Raw genomic sequence first — 18,939 nt, forward strand, 5'->3', positions numbered from 1 at the left:
AAATACAAAACATCAGCATCAGCAACGGCAACAGCAACGTCTTTCAATATTTTCAGAACATAATGGTTTTTGAAAGGATTTTATGCATATTTAGGCATTTATTTTTCTAGCAGAGGTGAACAAAGACATTGACATATAATGCAGTGAGAATGAACAGGGACCTCAAATTAGCAGAGCTTCAAAAGGGAGCCCGGATTTTAAAGGGCAATCAGTATTATTTTCTTGTCCTCTCACATATATGGATTTCAGTTTTGCTGTATATCACTACCTGTCCACTTCCTCCCATACAAATGGTTAAGGGTGCCATCTCTTTTATGTTAAGGTACCACAAGCAAAGGAAAGCCCAGCAAGCCAGGTTTTTCTTTGTTTTGCTTTGCTTCGCTTCGCTTCTCTCTTTTTTAGGAATTTCTGATGCCCATTTCTGCAGCAGATTCATACAGTATGCAAAACCGCTGCTGCACTTTCAGTGTTAGGACTTTCTCATTCCGTTTACTACTAATTGCATTGCTTACAGACGGCACTCCTTTCCATTTAGGTTTTCCAGCACCATGGAGAGCTCACATCAGTCTGAAAGTCTTCAGCAACATCTTCCGTCTGCATTGCCCGTCTGCTATAGGCACTTTGCTTCTAGAAACACATCCATTCATAAAATCTGAAGCTAAATCCCACAGCTGAGTAGTGGGGGGAAGCGGTGGCATGGAGGTTGGGGGACGGGAGTGATATAACTATAGGAATGTGTGCATACACCGGGAGAAAACTCTGTATCTAGCAGGGTATTGCTGTGTCTTATTGGCCACCTGATGTTATTATTCTACTGGGCAGTGACAGATGCATCCTTGAACAGACAATGACATTGAAAGGATGCTTGGCAGGAAAGGGACTTTTATTCAAAGTGATATTAAAGAATCGCTTTCCTGTGCCATTTGGCAAACGTGGGTAAATCATTCACTCCGAAGCAGTTCTGGCATATGTACACACACATGCACACGGAACGGTCTGAACATGGCATGATGTTAACCCAGCCTCTCCAAATCCCAGGTTTTCCTTGTCATCACTTCTGCAAAGATCACTTTAAACAAATGTCATCTCTCCATCACGGGTGTCTCAAGGCGTATGAGGAAAACAGGCTGGGATGTCTCCTGCTCTGTGTGGATTCCTCTTTAAGTGTCAGTTAGCAGCACAGCACAGCTCTGGCTACACGAGATTTTATGTCCAGCCCTCCGAGGCTACAGAATATGTGCACCTACAAACCAGAGAGAGCTTGAGAGAGAGAGAGAGAGAGAGAGAGAGAGAGAGAAGCATCCTTAACATTTCCTAGTTCCCCCTCATTCATATTTATGAACTGACTGAATATTTGATCAAAAGATTGAATAACAAGGAAGGCAGATTGGGAAGGGTGGGTGGTGGGTTGTTTTTTCTTTTCTGGTTTTTGTTTTACCGCACCAGCATTCAATTGCATCTGTCCGAAGACTGTAAGTGTAGCTTCTCCCCACCCCTCTTTAGTCCTAAGTATATTCGCCCTCCCTCTTTCCTCGACTATCCCAAATCATCATCATCATCACCACCATCATCATCATCACCATCATCCTGCTGCAGATTGTAGAAAGGATTTGAGTGTGCGGCCAAAGAGAAAGGGATTAGGGGGAGAGCACTGGAAGTTAAATTGTGCTGCTTATTAACAGAAGAAGAAAGAAAGAAAGAAAGAAAGAAAGAAAGAAAGAAAGAAAGAAAGGAAGCAAAAGAAAGAAAAAAAGCAAAAAATGGGCGGATTGGTCTCGAGATGAGAGCTTGGTACCACCTTCCTTTCTAAAATAAAATCTCTCTGGCATGAAGTCACAGCCTATTTCACATCCGGTTTACCCCGGGACGTACTACTACTGTCTTGGTAAAGAGCAGAGCTTTTGTTGTTGTTGTTGTTGTAGAGTCGCGATCTGAAGCCCAGGAACAGAAAATCTGGGTGCTGAAACCCGGAGAGCGAAGCGGCGGCGGCGGCAGCAACAGCAGCGGCGGCAGCAGCAGCGGCAGCAGCAGCAACAGCAACAGCGGCGGCGGCGGCGGCGGCAGAGTCCATGATGGCTGAGAGCGAGTGAATGAGCGAGGCGAGCACCCAGCCGCTCCAAGCGCCCTTGCCCTGCTCGCCGCGCCGGCTTCCCGGGCGACTCTCTTGGGCAGACTTCCCAGCGCAGCAGCGGCGACGCCGTGCCCGGAGGGTCTCTAGGTAACGGGGGCTTTCTTTCCCACTAGAGCATCTGCGGGCAGCGCCGCTCGCTCCCTCTGCCTTCTCCCGCTCGCTTTCCTCTCTCTCCTCCTTTCCACGGGAAGAGCCTTTCTGGGTGGAGGGGCTTCATTTCGCTGCCTTCTCCCGGAGCAGGCACACAGCATCGCAGGGATCTACCCGTCCCCGTCCTCCCCACCCCCCGCCGCACCCCCTCCCCACCCATCCCCCTCCCCAGGTTGAAAATCCGCAGCGATCGATGGACAACTGATAAGGAAAAGGGGAGGGGGCGCGACGGGACCCGCCAGCGGCACGGTAATAATGCATGCATGCATTTGGGAGGAGGGGGAGAGGAGGGCGGTGGGTGTCGGCGCTGGTGGTGCCGAGGATGACTTTCCCAGGGAGAGGGAGGAATGCAAAGTTGCGATAGTGGCTGCAACCCTCCCCCACGCCCCGAAAAAAGTCTCCATTTCAGGCTCAGAACCAGGCAAAATTGGTCCTCCAGAAAGGCATCGTGATGTTGCTTGTGGCTTTTAGCGGATGTGCCTAACATGGAAGACGTGTGCGGGTATCTCTGCTCGGCTTTGCTCGCTCGGTTTGAACTATTTGAAATGATGGTGGCGGATGGAGGGGAAGCAGGGCTGAGGAGGCAATTGGAAGGAGATGATTTTGCACTTGGTGCTCTCTCGTTCTGGTTTCTTTGCAGTTTGTTATCCGTTCCTTCCACAGGCTGCATCCACAGTCAGTCATGATGAATTGGTGACTTCTATGTATTTATTTGCTTGCTTGTTTTAAGTGCAGGGTGGGAAATTGTGGGGGCAGCATAGCACGAAAGTTAAGGCTAAAAGGAGACTGTGCCTTTTCTTTTCTTGTTTCTTTTCTTTTCTTGAGACTTGAGATGCAACATTTCAGGGGAAGCAGTGAAACTCTCAGTGCATCCTGCTATCACGAGGATCTCTCTCTCATTCTCTCTCTGCTTTTCCATTGCTCTTGCACATGGACACCCCTCTAAATTTTGCTCAGTGTTACTGAGCGCTGAGCTTTAAGCTTACACTCCAAACACAACCACCCCATAGCATTTTTGCAATGGTGGTGTGTTATCTAAAATTGTGCTTCTCCATGAAATCACTTTCAACAGTCTAGTCAGGCTCAGCACCAGCAATTCTGTAGAACAAGGCAAGTAAAGTGGATTCCAGCACTAGGCAGAGCAAGTCAGCAGCGGCACTGCCTAAATAGATCAACTGCATGCTGAGGCTGCTTCCAGAAATATTGGCTAAGTTTGTAGGTGGGATGGGGGGCAGGAAGAAGTGGGGCAGGGTTTTGCTTTGTTATTAATTGAAACTGGACTGGGATCTGTCATAATGTGGGGAGGCAGGTGGAGATTTTTGTAACGGGGTTATTCTTCTAACAATAAAAAGGGAAGATTGGTTAGCAATTTGGGAAAGCACAATATGCATGCAGTCTTCAGCACATGATTTGATTATAATGTGTGTTCTTTACTGATGGAAGCATCAATATGTATGGTCAACAATGAAAACCTGGATGTTATACCAGTAAATGTTACACTCTTCCATATTATAGTGCTGTCAAAATTGCTTGGCAACCAAGAGGAGAGGCATAGAGATCTCTCAGCAAGAAAGTTCTCTCCACATCAGGACCTCCAATAGCTGTCCAGGACTTTAGGGACCACTCTTTCCCTTGGCACTGACCGAGGCAGTGAAAGGACAAATCCCACTCGTTAAAACTAAAATAATATTTACAACCCTTCCCTTATTTGTTATTGTGAAATGGATTTACTAACCCTATACTTTAAAGGGTCTTTGGGTGAAGAGAGAACTTTGTGAGAGCACTAATTTGGGTGTCAGGGCTCTTTAAGCCTGAAGTTGACTAGAGGAAATTTCTCTATGGAGCACCAGTCTCTAGAAAGGGAAGTTATTAAGTGCAAAATGGATGGGGCCATTTTCTTTTCCTTTGAATGGTTCACCACTGGTTGGACTTCAAGCAAAACCATCTGAAGCTCTTTCAGACCTGTTGTATTTTCAAGCAGTCTTTCTAAACAAGCAATGCTTACCTGTGTTTGTATTTTATTTTCAGCTTCCATAATCTACCATGAAGATGACACATCTTCTCTATGACCGCCTTTGGGCCTGGATTCTCCTTATGAGCACACTAACTGGAAGAAGGTGGGAAAAGAGCTTTTTTTAAAAAAAAAACCAAACAAACAACCACACAACCGCCCCAAACCACATGCACATATCGGTTTGGAACTCTTTTGTTATTGCTCACAACAAGAGAATAAGAAACAAGCAGCGCCTGGGCTGGGCTACTACTAATTGTATTTGGGGGAAGTTAATCCCACTCAAATCCCAGCTAAATCAAAATACGAGAAGATTGAAATAAAACTGCAGTTTGTTTGCATAACATCTTTAGTGCAATTGGTGTTCAGAAATAGTTCAGCAAAGACTATCCACAATAATTTTAGAGTAATGATTTAAATGCAGTCAGAAATAGTCCTCTTTCAGGAGAATTTTACAAGAATTTATTCTGCCTAGGAAAAAGGTGGAGAACCCCCCCAACAACATTATTTTAGCAATATATGGTAATTTCTTCATTTTATCTTCTGCATTCATTCAGATTAGTGAGACCCAGACTCTAGGGTGGATCATTGCTTGTTAAATACTTGATCATTAAAGCAGAGCTTACTCATGAGGGCAGACTGTGAAAATGCATTGAATTTGAAAACATGAACAGCACTGCCCATATACTGCATCTGTTAATAGATAATTGTGGATCACGTGAGGACATGCATGATGAGGATACCACCCAGGGCCACAAGTATTAGCGGCCACATCACTGAAATGCAAAGTATGATTCAAGCATGCAGAATGGTGGAGGGACAATTCATAGATACTGCCAATCTATCAATAATGAATCAAATGGATTAATGTACCATTGGAAACATAATTTTTAATCTGAAATGCACATTATGGCAAACATTTTTTCTGAAAACTATCTTTTGACTCTTGAACTCTCCTGATTCCCTTTCCTTTATTCAGCAATCATATTTACATCAAACACATACATAAATAACAATATGTTTTTGTATGAATGATTGGAATGGCAGAGGATCACCAAATTTAGTGTAAACATTTCTTCTGGGAGGACAGGAGAATCAGGCATATGAACAAAAGATGTGCGTGACTAAGTTGTGTAGCTGATGAGCGATGATAGAATGGAAGGCTACATTAATGCCTAAAGAAAAGGAAAAGAAATAAATAGAATGTGGGGATTGATCCATGGGGAGCTTTTTCAACTCTGTTGTCTCCTCACTGCCATATACTGACATATAGGCTTGACTGGAATTGTGGATTTGGAAGTGCAAATCAAGAAGCATTTTCTGGCTTTTGAAAAATTATATTAGGTGTCACTATTATAATGACCTGTAGATGGAGTTAGTGCACAGTGTTTTATTATACAGTTGTTTAGCGTAAAACCACAAACATGGTCAATTGACTTTTCCCTTAAGATGTTGAAAGTACATGTTGAAAAGCCATCATTTCACAGATAAAATGTTTGCACATCCTTGTTTGAGCTCCTCTTACGACCAACAGATCAAAAATACAGAATGGAATGGAATGTATGGTTTCTGTTTACAGTAGTATTCATAATGCTACTTAGATGCTTTTGTTTTGTGGAGGCTGGTTACTTGTCCCAGAGATAAATTGAAATGATAAAACATTGGTAGTTTTACACTTCCAATGTGTTGTTACGGGGTAAAAGTGCTGATGTTAATATTATATGCTTTCATGGAGAAGGTCATGGCTACTTGGCAGAGTGTTCAGTTGGAAAAACAGCCAGATATTTGAGCTGGCATATGAAAAACATCACATTCAGGAAAACGTATAATTAAGTATGTCTTCTTTGTATTTGCACTGGTATATCATGTTGCTCTTCTCTCCTCAAGCATATACATACATTTACAAGTGCATTTGTTCTGGATTGTGCTCATAGTTGTAACCCACCTTCAAACTGAGATATATTCCACTGCAGTAGAGTTAATAAAAATCAGTCTAGTTTTCAAAGGATGGTGTTGTCATTTAATGTAATGGCATGTGCATCAGAGAAACACTTTGGAAATCCTCCTTTTTATGGATAATACAGCCTTGTACAAAAGCACAAGACACCTGGAAATTGCTACTGTCCAGAGTGCCATCCATGTATTCAGGAAAAGTCTGTCTTTGCTGTGTTTCTGTGTGAGTTTGACTGCATCATGTCTAAAACATTTGAAAAGCTTTTGTGTGTCTGAAATCACATGGCAAGCTCCGCCAGTCGTGGCTCTTGAGGACATGTTTAGGGTCTGTTTGCTGGAACGCAAATGACTTTCAAATGTTACAGAAAGACACAGTTGATGTGGCCTGACCCATCAGGGACTCACCTTATTTTCATGTGGGAAGTGGCCCTTAAATGCTGATTAAGACATTATATAGATAAGCACTCTTGTTCCATAACATCTTTTGCATTTCCAAGAAACAGGAAAGCTTCTATGATGTTTAAAAATCACTGTGACTGTCCTTCCATTTGCAAAGTTGTGGTTATGACAGGAATTGTTGTACACCTTTAGAAAGAGAAAATCAATTAACTGTAATTATCACACATCTATACACTTATATAAGCACATTCTACAGACTTTCGATGTAATAGGTTGAAGAGATGTGAGTGATGATTGCATTTACGCGCATAAAAGAAATGCTGCTGTTTTGAGATTTTCTTTCAGGAAAATAAATCTATTTGAAATGCCATTGCCATTTTTTCACCTATAAAACAGGTTGAACTGGCTGTTCCCCATCTTTTATGCAAACAACTTATATAGATTGTTGTTTCAGTGATAACTTTAGTATTGCATAACTCATTCCTTGAGTGTGATAGTTACTGGATAGAATAAGTATAACTGAAAGAAATACTCTTCCTGCTAACATTGAAGAAGAAATATGGTTGACAGGTATTTCAAAGGGAAATGCGTTTGTTAATCACATCACATCAGATACCCAAGAATGCTGATTCAGAAACGATGCAGGTGACAAAGTGATGGAAAGGAAAGTATCTTGGGATTCAAGGGCTAAGTCCTGCTGAGTTTACACTGGCAGATATCCCACTTTGCAAATAGGAACTTTCCTTGTTAAAGGGCAGGAAAAGGACTCCAAGATTTGGCTCCAAGACAACCATGATAGGTGATTAGAAGAAAACAGAATGACTTGTACTTGAAAGGGAAGAAAGGGAAACACTTTCTTAATGACAAGAACTTCAGGTGTTTGAGGAAAGGGCCAAAGCGTAGCTCATAGCCATGGATATATTCTCATAAACCATTGGCTACGAGAATATATTTTTTTATACACAAACACACACACACGACAAACCATATGGCGGTATAAAGGGGTCTGTATAACCATTCTAACACACTGGTTCTCAGCGGACATTTTGGAAATTATGTTGATATTCAAGACTAATTTTAATGGCCTGATCCTAAGAATTGCTGCATAAACTGGAAAACCATATTATTGCACTTGAATTGCTAGAGTGGTACCATTCCACCTGCAGCCAGGTATGCTGGGTACAGAGATGTATTTATCTACCAGAATGCATGTGAGAAAAAGGTAGAAAATCTCTTTTAAAAAATCCTGCTCAACAGGAAATACTGCAGGGGTTTCTTTCTGGGCTTTCTTTCAAAGCAACAGAGTCAATAATATTTAGAAAGTATTAAATAGTAAATAATGGTTAACTAGTATTTAGAAAGTTTAAGTAGGTTGTGTATTTATTTATTTATTATAATTTTTCTGTACCACCCATAGCCAAAACTCTGGGCAGTTTACAACAGAAGTTACAAAATAACAAAGTAAAAATGAATATACCTTTTATTGAGGTGCCAAAAGCTATCCAGCATGGAGACCATATCTTTGGTTGCTATTTTGAATGTCCTTACTTGAAATCAGTGGTATGCATTTCCAATGGATATGTTTCTCATTAGATTTCTTTTGCCTTATTTACTAAATCACTTACAGAGGCATTTCATGTTTCATTTCACTCTATAGCAAAGTGTTTTTGGAGGGTGCATAAGGGAAATTCACTGTCTTGCTATCAGCAGACCCTCAGTTTGGAAAGCAGAAATATTGCAAATCTGATTGATGGGGTAAACAATAATGGCCTCAATTCTATCTTATTATCCATTTCTGAGCTTTTCAATGAATGTATATACCTTAAAAAGGAAATATGTAGGAGAAAAGATCTTATAATGCTGCCATAATCTGGCTTGATGGAAGAGATTTTGCATCTACAAATCAGCATAAGCAAGATTAAGCAGATTTCAGAATTATGATTCTGTAGGTTTGTTGGTGGATTAATGGTTCATAATGTTAACAGCACTGTTTTTTTCAGCTATGGACAAACTTCCTTACAAGATGAAATTAAGGACAACACAACAATATTCACTCGAATCCTGGACCGTTTACTCGATGGTTACGATAACCGCCTGAGACCAGGATTAGGAGGTACGCACTGTTGTATTTCTGAATTGGCCTTTAGAACACAAATGATTAAATGAATGTTTATTTTTACATGTATCTTAATCTACTATAAACTTATAAGAAATAAAATCAATAGACAACACAGAAGAGCTGAATCATCCCATTAGGAGTTTCCAAAACCTCTTGCCATTTAAATGCTTCTCAACATATAGAAAAATGACACTATCCAAAGCTAAATAAATGTGTTTCCTTCATTCTCTTTCAGTTCTGAACATAATAGAACTTACTTATTGTGTGCATATACAATGCCAGTGAAATATATGTATGCATATGCCAATGCCAGTGAAATTCTGGTTTTCCATCACAAATGCTGTATCAGAACATTAAAGAGCAGAATATTTTCATTAACCAAGATTGCCACCTTCATCCCGGATTAAACTCAGGTTGAAAATGGAAAGAATAATCATAAGCATATTAATGTGGGAATAGGTCCTACGGGGCATACAATCCTGTTTGCAACTGGGAGCTTAATCCATTTGATAGAAGTGGGATAAATTGTTTTAAAGAGCACCTGTTTAGATGAACTAAGTTTGGACTGCCAAAAGCCAAAATTGGCATTTTTGGTTTCACACCATCCTTATAATATGAAAAAATAAAGGTGATGATATTACTACTGATAAAAGATTGGCAAAATAAAAGTAGGTTCATGCTTTTCCAACTATGCCAATAGAAGCAAATTGCGCTTCCTGCATCAAGGTATATCATGAACACCCAAAGCTGCTAAAGATGTTATTAGCATGTGATGCAAAATACTCTCGCCAATGTTCATTATAAAGCGTTTTAGACCTCAGCATTCATAGGACAGAAAAGGTATTTTTTGTATAAATAACATACTGATAAATTTTACTGTGGTATCCAGAAGGAGCTTGCAGAGATTTGCTACAATTTATGCTGGAAACGATCCTGATTTCTGCTTATATCTGTAGTTTTTCACATTGCAGCAAAAGTTACATGTGATGGCCACATGATACTCAGGAGCATCTCTTTTGGTTTGTGCAAATAGATGTTCTGGTGGGCATATATGATGCATCCAAGACTAACTAATATGACAATCCTTTAATATTTATTTACAATAATCCATACTAAGGTCAACAGGACTTATTCCTAGTAAATTCATATAAAATTGCTGCCTAAATGTTGTTGCAAACAGTTTTGACCTGGTGATGTTATTAGTTTTTGAAATGCCGCTTTGTACAAACTCCATGTGAATGACATTTAAAATTTGTTGTCCGAATTCCAAGATCGTATGAACTTCCAGAGGCTTAAGATCATTGCTGCGATCTGAAAAAAGGGCTATTTGTGGAAGTGGCAGAGAGCTGAACATGCTTCCAAAGCTGTGGGTTTTTTATTTTTCCTTGAGTAATTTCCAATGCTTTGGGGAGACAGTGGCTTGGATGCAGAGTTCTTTTGAGTGGATCTCATCAGACTCTTGCTGGAAAAGAATGGGCAGAAGCTACTGCTACCAGTTTATTTGTCTGCCCAAGCATCCCGCTTCTGCTCCAGAGGTGCTGGTGATGCTCCAGAGTAGTGTAGTAGCTGTCGTTGGGGGATACAAGGGAATGGGGACTATGGAGAATGGGGAACTGGTGAAAATGATCTCTGTCATTCCTCTCATCTAACCAGCTATAGTTCTTTCCCTTTCTATCCAGTACGTGTGTCTACAATACACATAGAATGAAATTGTTGGTTTAATGATATGGAATTTGGTGATGATTATCTTGAAACTTTTCAGTATTGTTTAGCTGATTATTCGGCAGATGGAATCACAAGAAAACAAAGGATTGTCCTGCACTGAGGATTCTGAATACAATTTTGAAAGTAATATGTAACAAAGCAAGTAATCCTTTATTCACTTACTGTGATAATATTTGCTTTCATGTTATCACAGGAACAATATCCCAATTTTTTAAAAAAACGATCCTTTATGAATACGCTGGTAGATTTCAATCAGCCTTTGTGGTGAGGGCTTGTAGCACTTGAATGCAGTAGGCAAAGATCTAGTTCCATCTCAGTGTTAAGAAAAGAAAAAAGAAAAAAACACACCACGGTTTAGTGCCCATGTCTAGTCTCTTTCAGGGAGGGGGCACTTGGTGCCATTTGAAATGCTATTAAAATGCAAGCTGCTGGTGGTGATTGTGGTGGTGATGGTAGGGAATGGACCTGCTCCCTTGGCTTGGGAGGGAGCAGATGGTTCCAGGTAGATTATCTGTGATGGGGCCATCTTAGTACGCAGCCAAGTATGCCCCAGCTTCACCCCCAAGCCATCAGAATAGGGGTTGATGGGAAATATGCATCTGGTTCCATTCATCATTAAGTCTAATCATGGCAGGCATCACCACTGACCAGCATTCCCGATTTCAACCTTTGCAGGGGCGTATGCAGCAACAGTGGCAGTCGGTAGCCATGTGCAGCATGACACTTGAATACGCCCCACTCTAAACAAGACAGAACAGAGCAGAACAACCTTTTACATAATGTGGAAAGTCCATGCATTTGGTAGTACGACATTTAAGCCAGAGCATGAGGTTTCTGACTTTGAGAAATGGCATATTTTATTGGTCGCAATTTAAAGTGCTAACAAGAATCTATATGGTGTGTGTATGGGATTTGCACTTGGATGCAAAAGGAAATAAAAATGTCATTTCATGCTAGAGTTTCAAATATTAGCTGTGCCTCTATTAATTCAGATTGAGAATAATGCTTTCTACACTATAGTAGCAAGGAAGGACCAGAGAAGAATGTCATGCAATGAAAATCATCTGGAAGCTGGCAGGAGAGAATAAGCTCCATATTCAAGGTTGTAGAGACAGAATTAGGCTCTCCAGTGCATAGAGGAGTACCCAGGGAAGGTGCACGCCCTACATACATCTCCTCCATTAAAAGGAGAAGCAGGGGGAGATATAGAATAGTCAATTGCTTCTAGAACAGAATACAGAAATGTGAAGCAGCTACACACAAAGCCCTGCAATTATTCAGGAATCTGCACCAGGGCAATTTCTTCCTTAGGTCCAGGCAAAAATAGCATGCAGATTTTCAAGTTCTGCAGCATCTTCACTAAGCAAATGTTAAACAAAGTGGCTTCAATGGGAGCTGTGTAGGGTGGTGGGCATGGGGACTAGCTGATGCTCAAAGCTGGGAGCTTGCAGCTGGGTCCATTCTTAAGATGGGGAGTGAGAGGAGCCTGCATGCTCTGCCAGGGAGAGAGAAGGAGTTTGGCTGCACTGTGGACTCCCCCACGTGAAAGTGGGAAGGAGAAACAGACAAAGAAGCAAGCAATAAAGGTTTTCTCCATTTTGAAATTATAACATCCAGTTTTTATCAGAACCCTCTTCATCCTACCTATTTACGTTTAGCACTTCCTACCTCCTAGCACTTCAGCCACTGCCCCGATGCCAATGGATGGGTGCTCAGGGAGAGAGAAAGGTGCTGCAGCACAGCATGCCAAGGGTGCACTGTAAGCATCTGAGAACGATCCATTTAAAACGGATGCTTAAGAGTGGCATTACTCCAGAATGTCAGGAAAGACTAGCACAGTATTTTGCAAACACAATTTTGAACATGGAAAATGGCTCCCAAAGCATTTTTAGTCCTTGCTGTCAGGATCTAAGAAAATAGAATGGCATTTACCGAGCAACATCTGATCAGTTTTGATAATATATGGTTTCATCCAGATTTAGGCAGAACTAATTTGCACCAGCAGAAGCAGATTTCTTCCTTGCTCCATTCAACAGGAGTCCCCAGAAAATGCTATTGAAGGTGAAGTGAGCTTGTCGAAAGCAATGAACAGTGGTGTGTGGTGGTGGGGAGCCAAGAAACCGAAGATGATGGCACCTTATGCATGCCTTAAGATAGTTATTCCACAGGATACCACAAGATATCTATCCTCTTGTGGAAAGCAGATATTGGCTCCAACTCAAAAGTTGCAATCCTTATCTCAGCATACATGGAGTAGGGCTTAATTCTGAGTAAACATGCATAGGATTGTGCCCTAAAAGTAATACATAGAAGTGGGTTTAATTGGATCATGATCCTTGCCTTCTTTAGCAATATGGTAACCAAAATAGAGTCTTTGCTTCTAAAAGGGCTTTCCAGTACATTAATTGAAATGCTGAGAATCTATGTCATCATGGTGTGGGCTATCTCTATTCCAGTGATTCACTGGTCAATTAGACTAGAGAAATACTAAGAATGAACAGACCTCTCCCACCTGTGTTGGGTTGGGTACACATTAGATTCTGATAATACACAGATATTATTATACTCTTACCATTACTTTACTATTACTGCACAGAGCCTGAAAACCTCTCCAGCTCAATCCAGATTTATTTCAGAATTGACCCATACTTCAAGAAGTTTGGAAGATGTTTGGACCACCCGCACCCCCAGGCAGATTTGTCTGGCATGGTTATTAACATTCCTAAAAATCAGACAGCATATCACAACCTTTTGCAGGGGTACATGCTGCAACAAACATAATTCTCCATTCTTTGTCTATATGGCTTTAAGCTTACCATATAAATAGTGGGGAGTATCCACAGTTGGCACTCCATCAGGTCTAAGCACCTGGCACTAGTGGAAATGAACACTAATACAGTGGTGGACAAGTGCTTCCTAACCCAAGCTCATGTATTAGCTTGAATTCGCTCTTCTAAAATGGGACAAGTCAGTGTCCAGCACAAGCTGGTTTCCGGTTGTGCGAGGGAGACACTGCATCCTTATTGCATTAGAATTATTTACACTAGAATTGCAGAAATGTTGCACATCAACCACTGTTGTCTTCTTTTTTCTGGCTAGCATGAGAAGGATATGCATTAGTTTGTGGATCTGTCTGCCTTTGTGTACATGCCTGCAGGAGCCAAGACAGGCTCTGCAGAGCTCTCTGGTAGGCCAGGTCACGTGACACAACAGCCTACTCTGGGTTAATTAACCCTTTAAAAACTGGGGTGCATGCTGGTCACCGTTATGAACTTTCAGGTCCTAACTGGAAGATGTTGTATCTTGTGAACCCAGTAGGTGGGGGGTATTAGATGGATGAACAACCCTTGCATAACCCTAGAACATACTGTGGATAATTTAAAAACTGTTGAATATGCAACCCCAACCCCCCCCACCCCCAGGTAGGGTTGCATATTCCTAAGAGTGACTGGCATGAACTGGGGCACTTTGAGGTTTGATTAACCCAGGTTGAGTTGCTCTGCCATATGAACCATGCCAATGTATAGGTTTGTAAATGTGTAGATTTGTGGAGAAGCATTCCTAGCAGTTGTGAGAATGATCTCACTGGAGAAATTCTGACCCTTGATCAAATTTGGATATTGTTTTCCATTTTCCCTTTGAATTAGCTCTAAGTTATATATTCTTGTTCTTGAAAGACACAACAGCTGGTGAAGGTCATTCTCTGGTAGCTCAGTCTAAGAATGATATCAGACAACCCACTGTTTTGTCATTATTGTGGGGAGTTTGGCATACGGAATATATTTGTAGATTCAAACGAACGCCTTCCAACTCTACATTATAATATCTACTTAAACCTAAAAGAAAACTGGAACAGCTCACGGGCACAATGAAGCTAGAGAACAAAGATAAGACCAACAAACTATGATATGTCTCTTTCACTACTAAACAAGGGCAGTGATAGTCACTGGACTTCAAAGCAGCAGCATAGCAGGAATTATTTCACAGAGGGTTCGCTCTATGGCTTCATAAAGTCACCTGGTGGAGAGCATAGGATTGCTCGGAGCTTTGGCTCTGAGGTGCTGCAACCTCAGGCCTGGAAGTCTGAAAGAGGAGCCCTTGCTCTACTTTTCAGCCAATATGGAAAGAACTGCCCTCTTTGGTTTTCCAAGGGTAGGCATGGGTGGAGCAGCTCCCAAGAGCCCACATTCTAGCAGGAGCCCAGTGGCAAGTGTCCCCTGGACTTGCTGCTCTTAAGCATTGCAACCTTCTTGCTCACCTGCCTCTCATGGTGTTCTCCCTCAGCTCTCCACCTATGTAAGCAAGTGAAAATAGAGTTTCAGATCAACTAGCTCTGGAGTCCAGAAAGTAAAGACAGGGCAAAGCTAAAGTTTGCGATGATCAAATCCTTTCACCATATCTGTGGGGTGGAATGCATTTTAGTACAAGTGATGCTTGTCCTGCTTTGCAAAGCCATGGCTATAGCCTAGTCCTGAACAAAACAGAATAAATGCAATCGGTAATAAAACATTCTTTGGCTTTATTGGGTAGTCTGCATTGCTAAGATTTTTGTATAACTTGCCACTTACCAGGTGTATGAAAATCGTCTTGCAAAGTTCTCTGAAAGCTATTTTTAAGAATTCCCCAAAGAAGGCCCTAAAGAAAATCTGGGCCAAAATTCATTGGGATTTCATAAAAATAAAGTTATTCTTCTAGCATCTTGAGATGTGTTTTCTTTTTGTGGACTTAAATAGGCAACACTCACTGTGTTTGGGTGGGAATAGAAAAGACATCCAGTAGCCATCCCTTGTTTCTATATTTACTTAAAGCAGCTCAGTTATGGGATAATAAACTAGGCTGATTAACCAACCAACAAGCAAGCAATGTCTTTGGAACCGTATGTGGTGGCCAGTGGGACAGTTGTTTCCTCTGGGCCCAGGTAGGTGGAAGGCTGTTGGTGGAGGCACTTCCACTAACAATAACAGGTGGAATGTTCCTCAAACCCCCAGAACAGAGTATGAGGAGGATCTGGATTTGGATCAACTGGATGGACCTAACCTGAGCCTGCTAGCTAACCTTTTGCCCTGGCTGGTATGAGCTGGTAGGGATGGGAATGAATGAAGATCCACTTCACTGCTGCCCATCACGTGTGCTATAATTTGTACATTATGAGAATATGCAAAATGATTTTTTGTTAATTTTCCTTGCTCCTTTCTCAAGAACAGGCTCTGAGCTAAGCATTGTTAGCTACGATGAGTAACTAGTGAATTGAAACAGCACTTGGCAGGGTCACTTTGAATCCAGTCCCTTTACGGACATGGTTTTGAGTTGTCTCAGCTATTCAAATAGGGGTAAAATTGCACCCCCATGTAAGAATAAAACAAAAAGAGTCAGTTTTGGTAAAAAGGAGGGAAGTCTCTGAATTCACACTTTGTCGTGAATGAAGACTGCCTGAGCACAGAATTATGGACGAGTGATGCAAATGTTTTATTTACTCCCTCCTGCAATGCTATTTAGAACCCCCTCCCCCACCAGAGTTTCTTGATGTGGGCAAGACAGAAGAAGTTCATAAAACTTCATAAATTCCATACATTATGGAAATAAGTTTCAGAAATGGGAGGGTAACAAATGCTAAAAAATGATACTTTCACCTAGAAATAAAACAAGTCTGAAGCCATCATTAATTCAAACAGAATGTTTTGAAACCATATTGTTGCATTTGATGCTATGGTGTCAGTAATACTGCTGCAATAGGTGGCGGGCTGCAGCAAAGTTAATACATCCTGTTTTAAACAAGCCATGATCACAATGCAATCCTCAAAAGCACTGAGCATTCTCCAACACATAGGACTGAATCTGGTCATGGCCCATCTGAAATCAAATTCATTGAAGTGGGTCTTTCGAAGAAAGACTAAAAGGGGGTACAGCTCTTAAGCAATTCAAAACACTTCCTAGAATAAATATAATAAGGCACAGTCCCCCACAACCGAACCCAGCACAAGGATAACAGTTTCAGAATAATATTAAAGAATAATTGCATAATGGTTGCTTGCTAATCTCTTGATCATATCTCTTTACTGATTATATAAAAATAAGCAAGTATTCCACCTCTCTAATATATTCATGGGGTGACCCTTGGTGCTGATCGTGTGACTTGCTCATCCTTTAGAGGAACCTCAAGTGGACAAAAATGACCACATTTTCCCCCTAAAGTAAATATAAAGCCTTGTTTACAAAGACAGGTTCAATACTTGCCAGCCTCATTCTTGCATTCATGGCGTGAACGGCTCTGCACATAGCAAAGGTTGATAGGGCTGTATCCTCCTTGAGGTCCCACATTTCTATGGCCAAGCCAGGTAACACTCATCTGCCAGGCACAGACATTGTAGACAGGAAGCTCCTGCATACAGAGTCCTTCTAGTCCAGAGATCCACTGGTAATGTGTGGACTTTGGAGATGGGCAAGAGAGTTGTGTGATCACAGGGACAGAAGTTGCTGGCCCACTACTGCACCTTTCTGGGTGGACCTCTTTCGCAATAACGAGTGCACGAGGCGGCAGGGAGACGCTGTCTCATTGCCAAACAATTTAAGTCACTACATGGAAGCACGGATTGCCTTGACTGGAAAGGGTTGAGCTTGACGTGATGCCAATGAGATGAAAGCTCTGTAGGCTTTGAGCTATGATGGGTCCTTTCACATATGTAAGTCCTCACTTGATGTTACAGGCATTGAGCGCTAAGTGTGCATCTGTGCAGCGCAATTCACTCTCAGTGTCAGTTGTCAGAACAATCTATGATCTTAGCTTGTTATGTACACTGACTCTACAATTGGGAGAATGAGAACGACTGCAAAGACAAGTACACCACCCACATAGACATTCAGCTGCAAGAAGAGGGTAGACATAGCTAACATCATTTCCTTCTCTTCTGTGAAGCATGGGTTAAAAACAAAAACCACCCTTTGCTTCACTGGCCTTTGCTCTTGGTATTACCTGGGGTAGTGGCTGATGGTGTTACTTTGCCAGTGGAAGGGGTAACAGGTAGAATGAATTTTCCTCTCCCACACTAGCCCCCATACATCTATTTTGGTACCTCTCTGGAGGTTTGGGAGACCCTCCAAAGCAGGTATGTTGCATGCATGTGGGGCTGCAGAGGGAGAAGATGGGGGAAGTTACATCTTATTCATGTGATGGCTGGATCCAAACCCACTAATGAGTTAATCTCCACTCATCTAGTGAGGAAGTGATGTGGAGGGTGACCAAAGAGACTTGGTTTAAATTCCTCTAGACTTTGAGCTTACTGGATGACCTTCTCTCTCCGTCTAATACACCATATTAATCTTGCTAGATATTTTGAGAAAATAGAATACCTTACCTTGGAAGGATAGGGTACTTCTGTGGGTGGGAAAATAGTGTGAACCCTTTATATGATTAGTGAAGCTAAAATTAAAAAAAAGTTGTTTTTCATTGTAAATCAATACTCCAACTATGTGAGTCAATTTCTGAAAGTAATTTTTTTCTGGGTAAAATGACTCATTATTTTTGAAGCATCTAACAAAGCACAGCTGAATCATCTAATTGCAAGAGAGATAAATAAACTGAGTTTTTTGTTGTTTTGTTTGTTTGAGACCCTCAGGTTTGTGAAAGGGATCGTCCCTAGTTCGTGCACAAGAATTATTAAAAACCAACAAAAGGCAGAAACAAAATCATGGAAGCTGGCTATTCAGACAGGGCAAAAAAAGAATGCCATGGCAATAATGTAATCTGTAGCCAGAAGGATGTTCATAGAAAGATTTGGTACAGTGTTGCAGCGGTGTGGCTCAGTATATTGTCATTGCTTGAGGCTCTTATCGCATTTATAGGCATTATCGCAAAACAAGGAACCCCAACAATCAACCTGCCTTAAAACGGATGCAGGATGGTCAACACATGGGCCATGAGCCACATCCAGTCACCATGGGGGGCTTGTGACCCCCCTGCATGCCCCCTTCTGTTACCAGGATGCCATAGAATCATAGAATACAAGACTTGGAAGGGACCATGAAGTCCATCGAGTCCAACCCCCTGCTGTTGCAGGACACCAAGTTACACCATCCCACTCAGATGGCTGTCCAGTTTCTTTTTGAATGTCTCCAGTGTGGGACATCCCACCACCTCTCTAGGTGGCTGGTTCCACTGTTGTCACCGAATTTCCAGCAATTCTGCTGGGAATCCAACTACTTGTGTGGGTTCCAGGGGACAATGTGACCTCTCAGCCCATCGAAGTTGCCTGCGCCTGACATGGATGAGCATCCCAAGCCTCTGGCATTCTGAGCTGTCTTTCGAGAATGCAGGCGTGTTCAGTAACCTTATTTAGTCCTTCTGAATTCAACAGGCCTGCCACTTGAGCCTTGAACCCTAGAGCAGCCATACTAGCAAGGCCACTTAATGTCATGCTATTGCAGGTCACCTGAGGTGTGGTGGGGTGCACATTC

General features: G+C 41.7%; 1 protein-coding gene across 1 annotated transcript in view; it reads left to right on the forward strand.

The window, feature by feature from the left end:
* Positions 1-4,315: 4,315 nt before the first annotated feature.
* The window catches only part of GABRA1 (gamma-aminobutyric acid type A receptor subunit alpha1), a 38,974-nt gene continuing 24,350 nt past the window's right edge, over positions 4,316-18,939 (forward strand). Inside the window, exons 1-2 of the mRNA XM_044453791.1 lie at positions 4,316-4,398; positions 8,645-8,757. Of these exons, the coding sequence (XP_044309726.1) occupies positions 4,325-4,398; positions 8,645-8,757 (187 nt within the window). The 5' untranslated portion in view covers positions 4,316-4,324. The remainder of the gene's footprint in view (positions 4,399-8,644; positions 8,758-18,939) is intronic.

The sequence above is a fragment of the Varanus komodoensis genome, unplaced genomic scaffold (genome assembly GCF_004798865.1).
Source record: "Varanus komodoensis strain SLA01 unplaced genomic scaffold, ASM479886v1 scaffold7_1, whole genome shotgun sequence".
Lineage (NCBI taxonomy): Eukaryota > Metazoa > Chordata > Lepidosauria > Squamata > Varanidae > Varanus > Varanus komodoensis.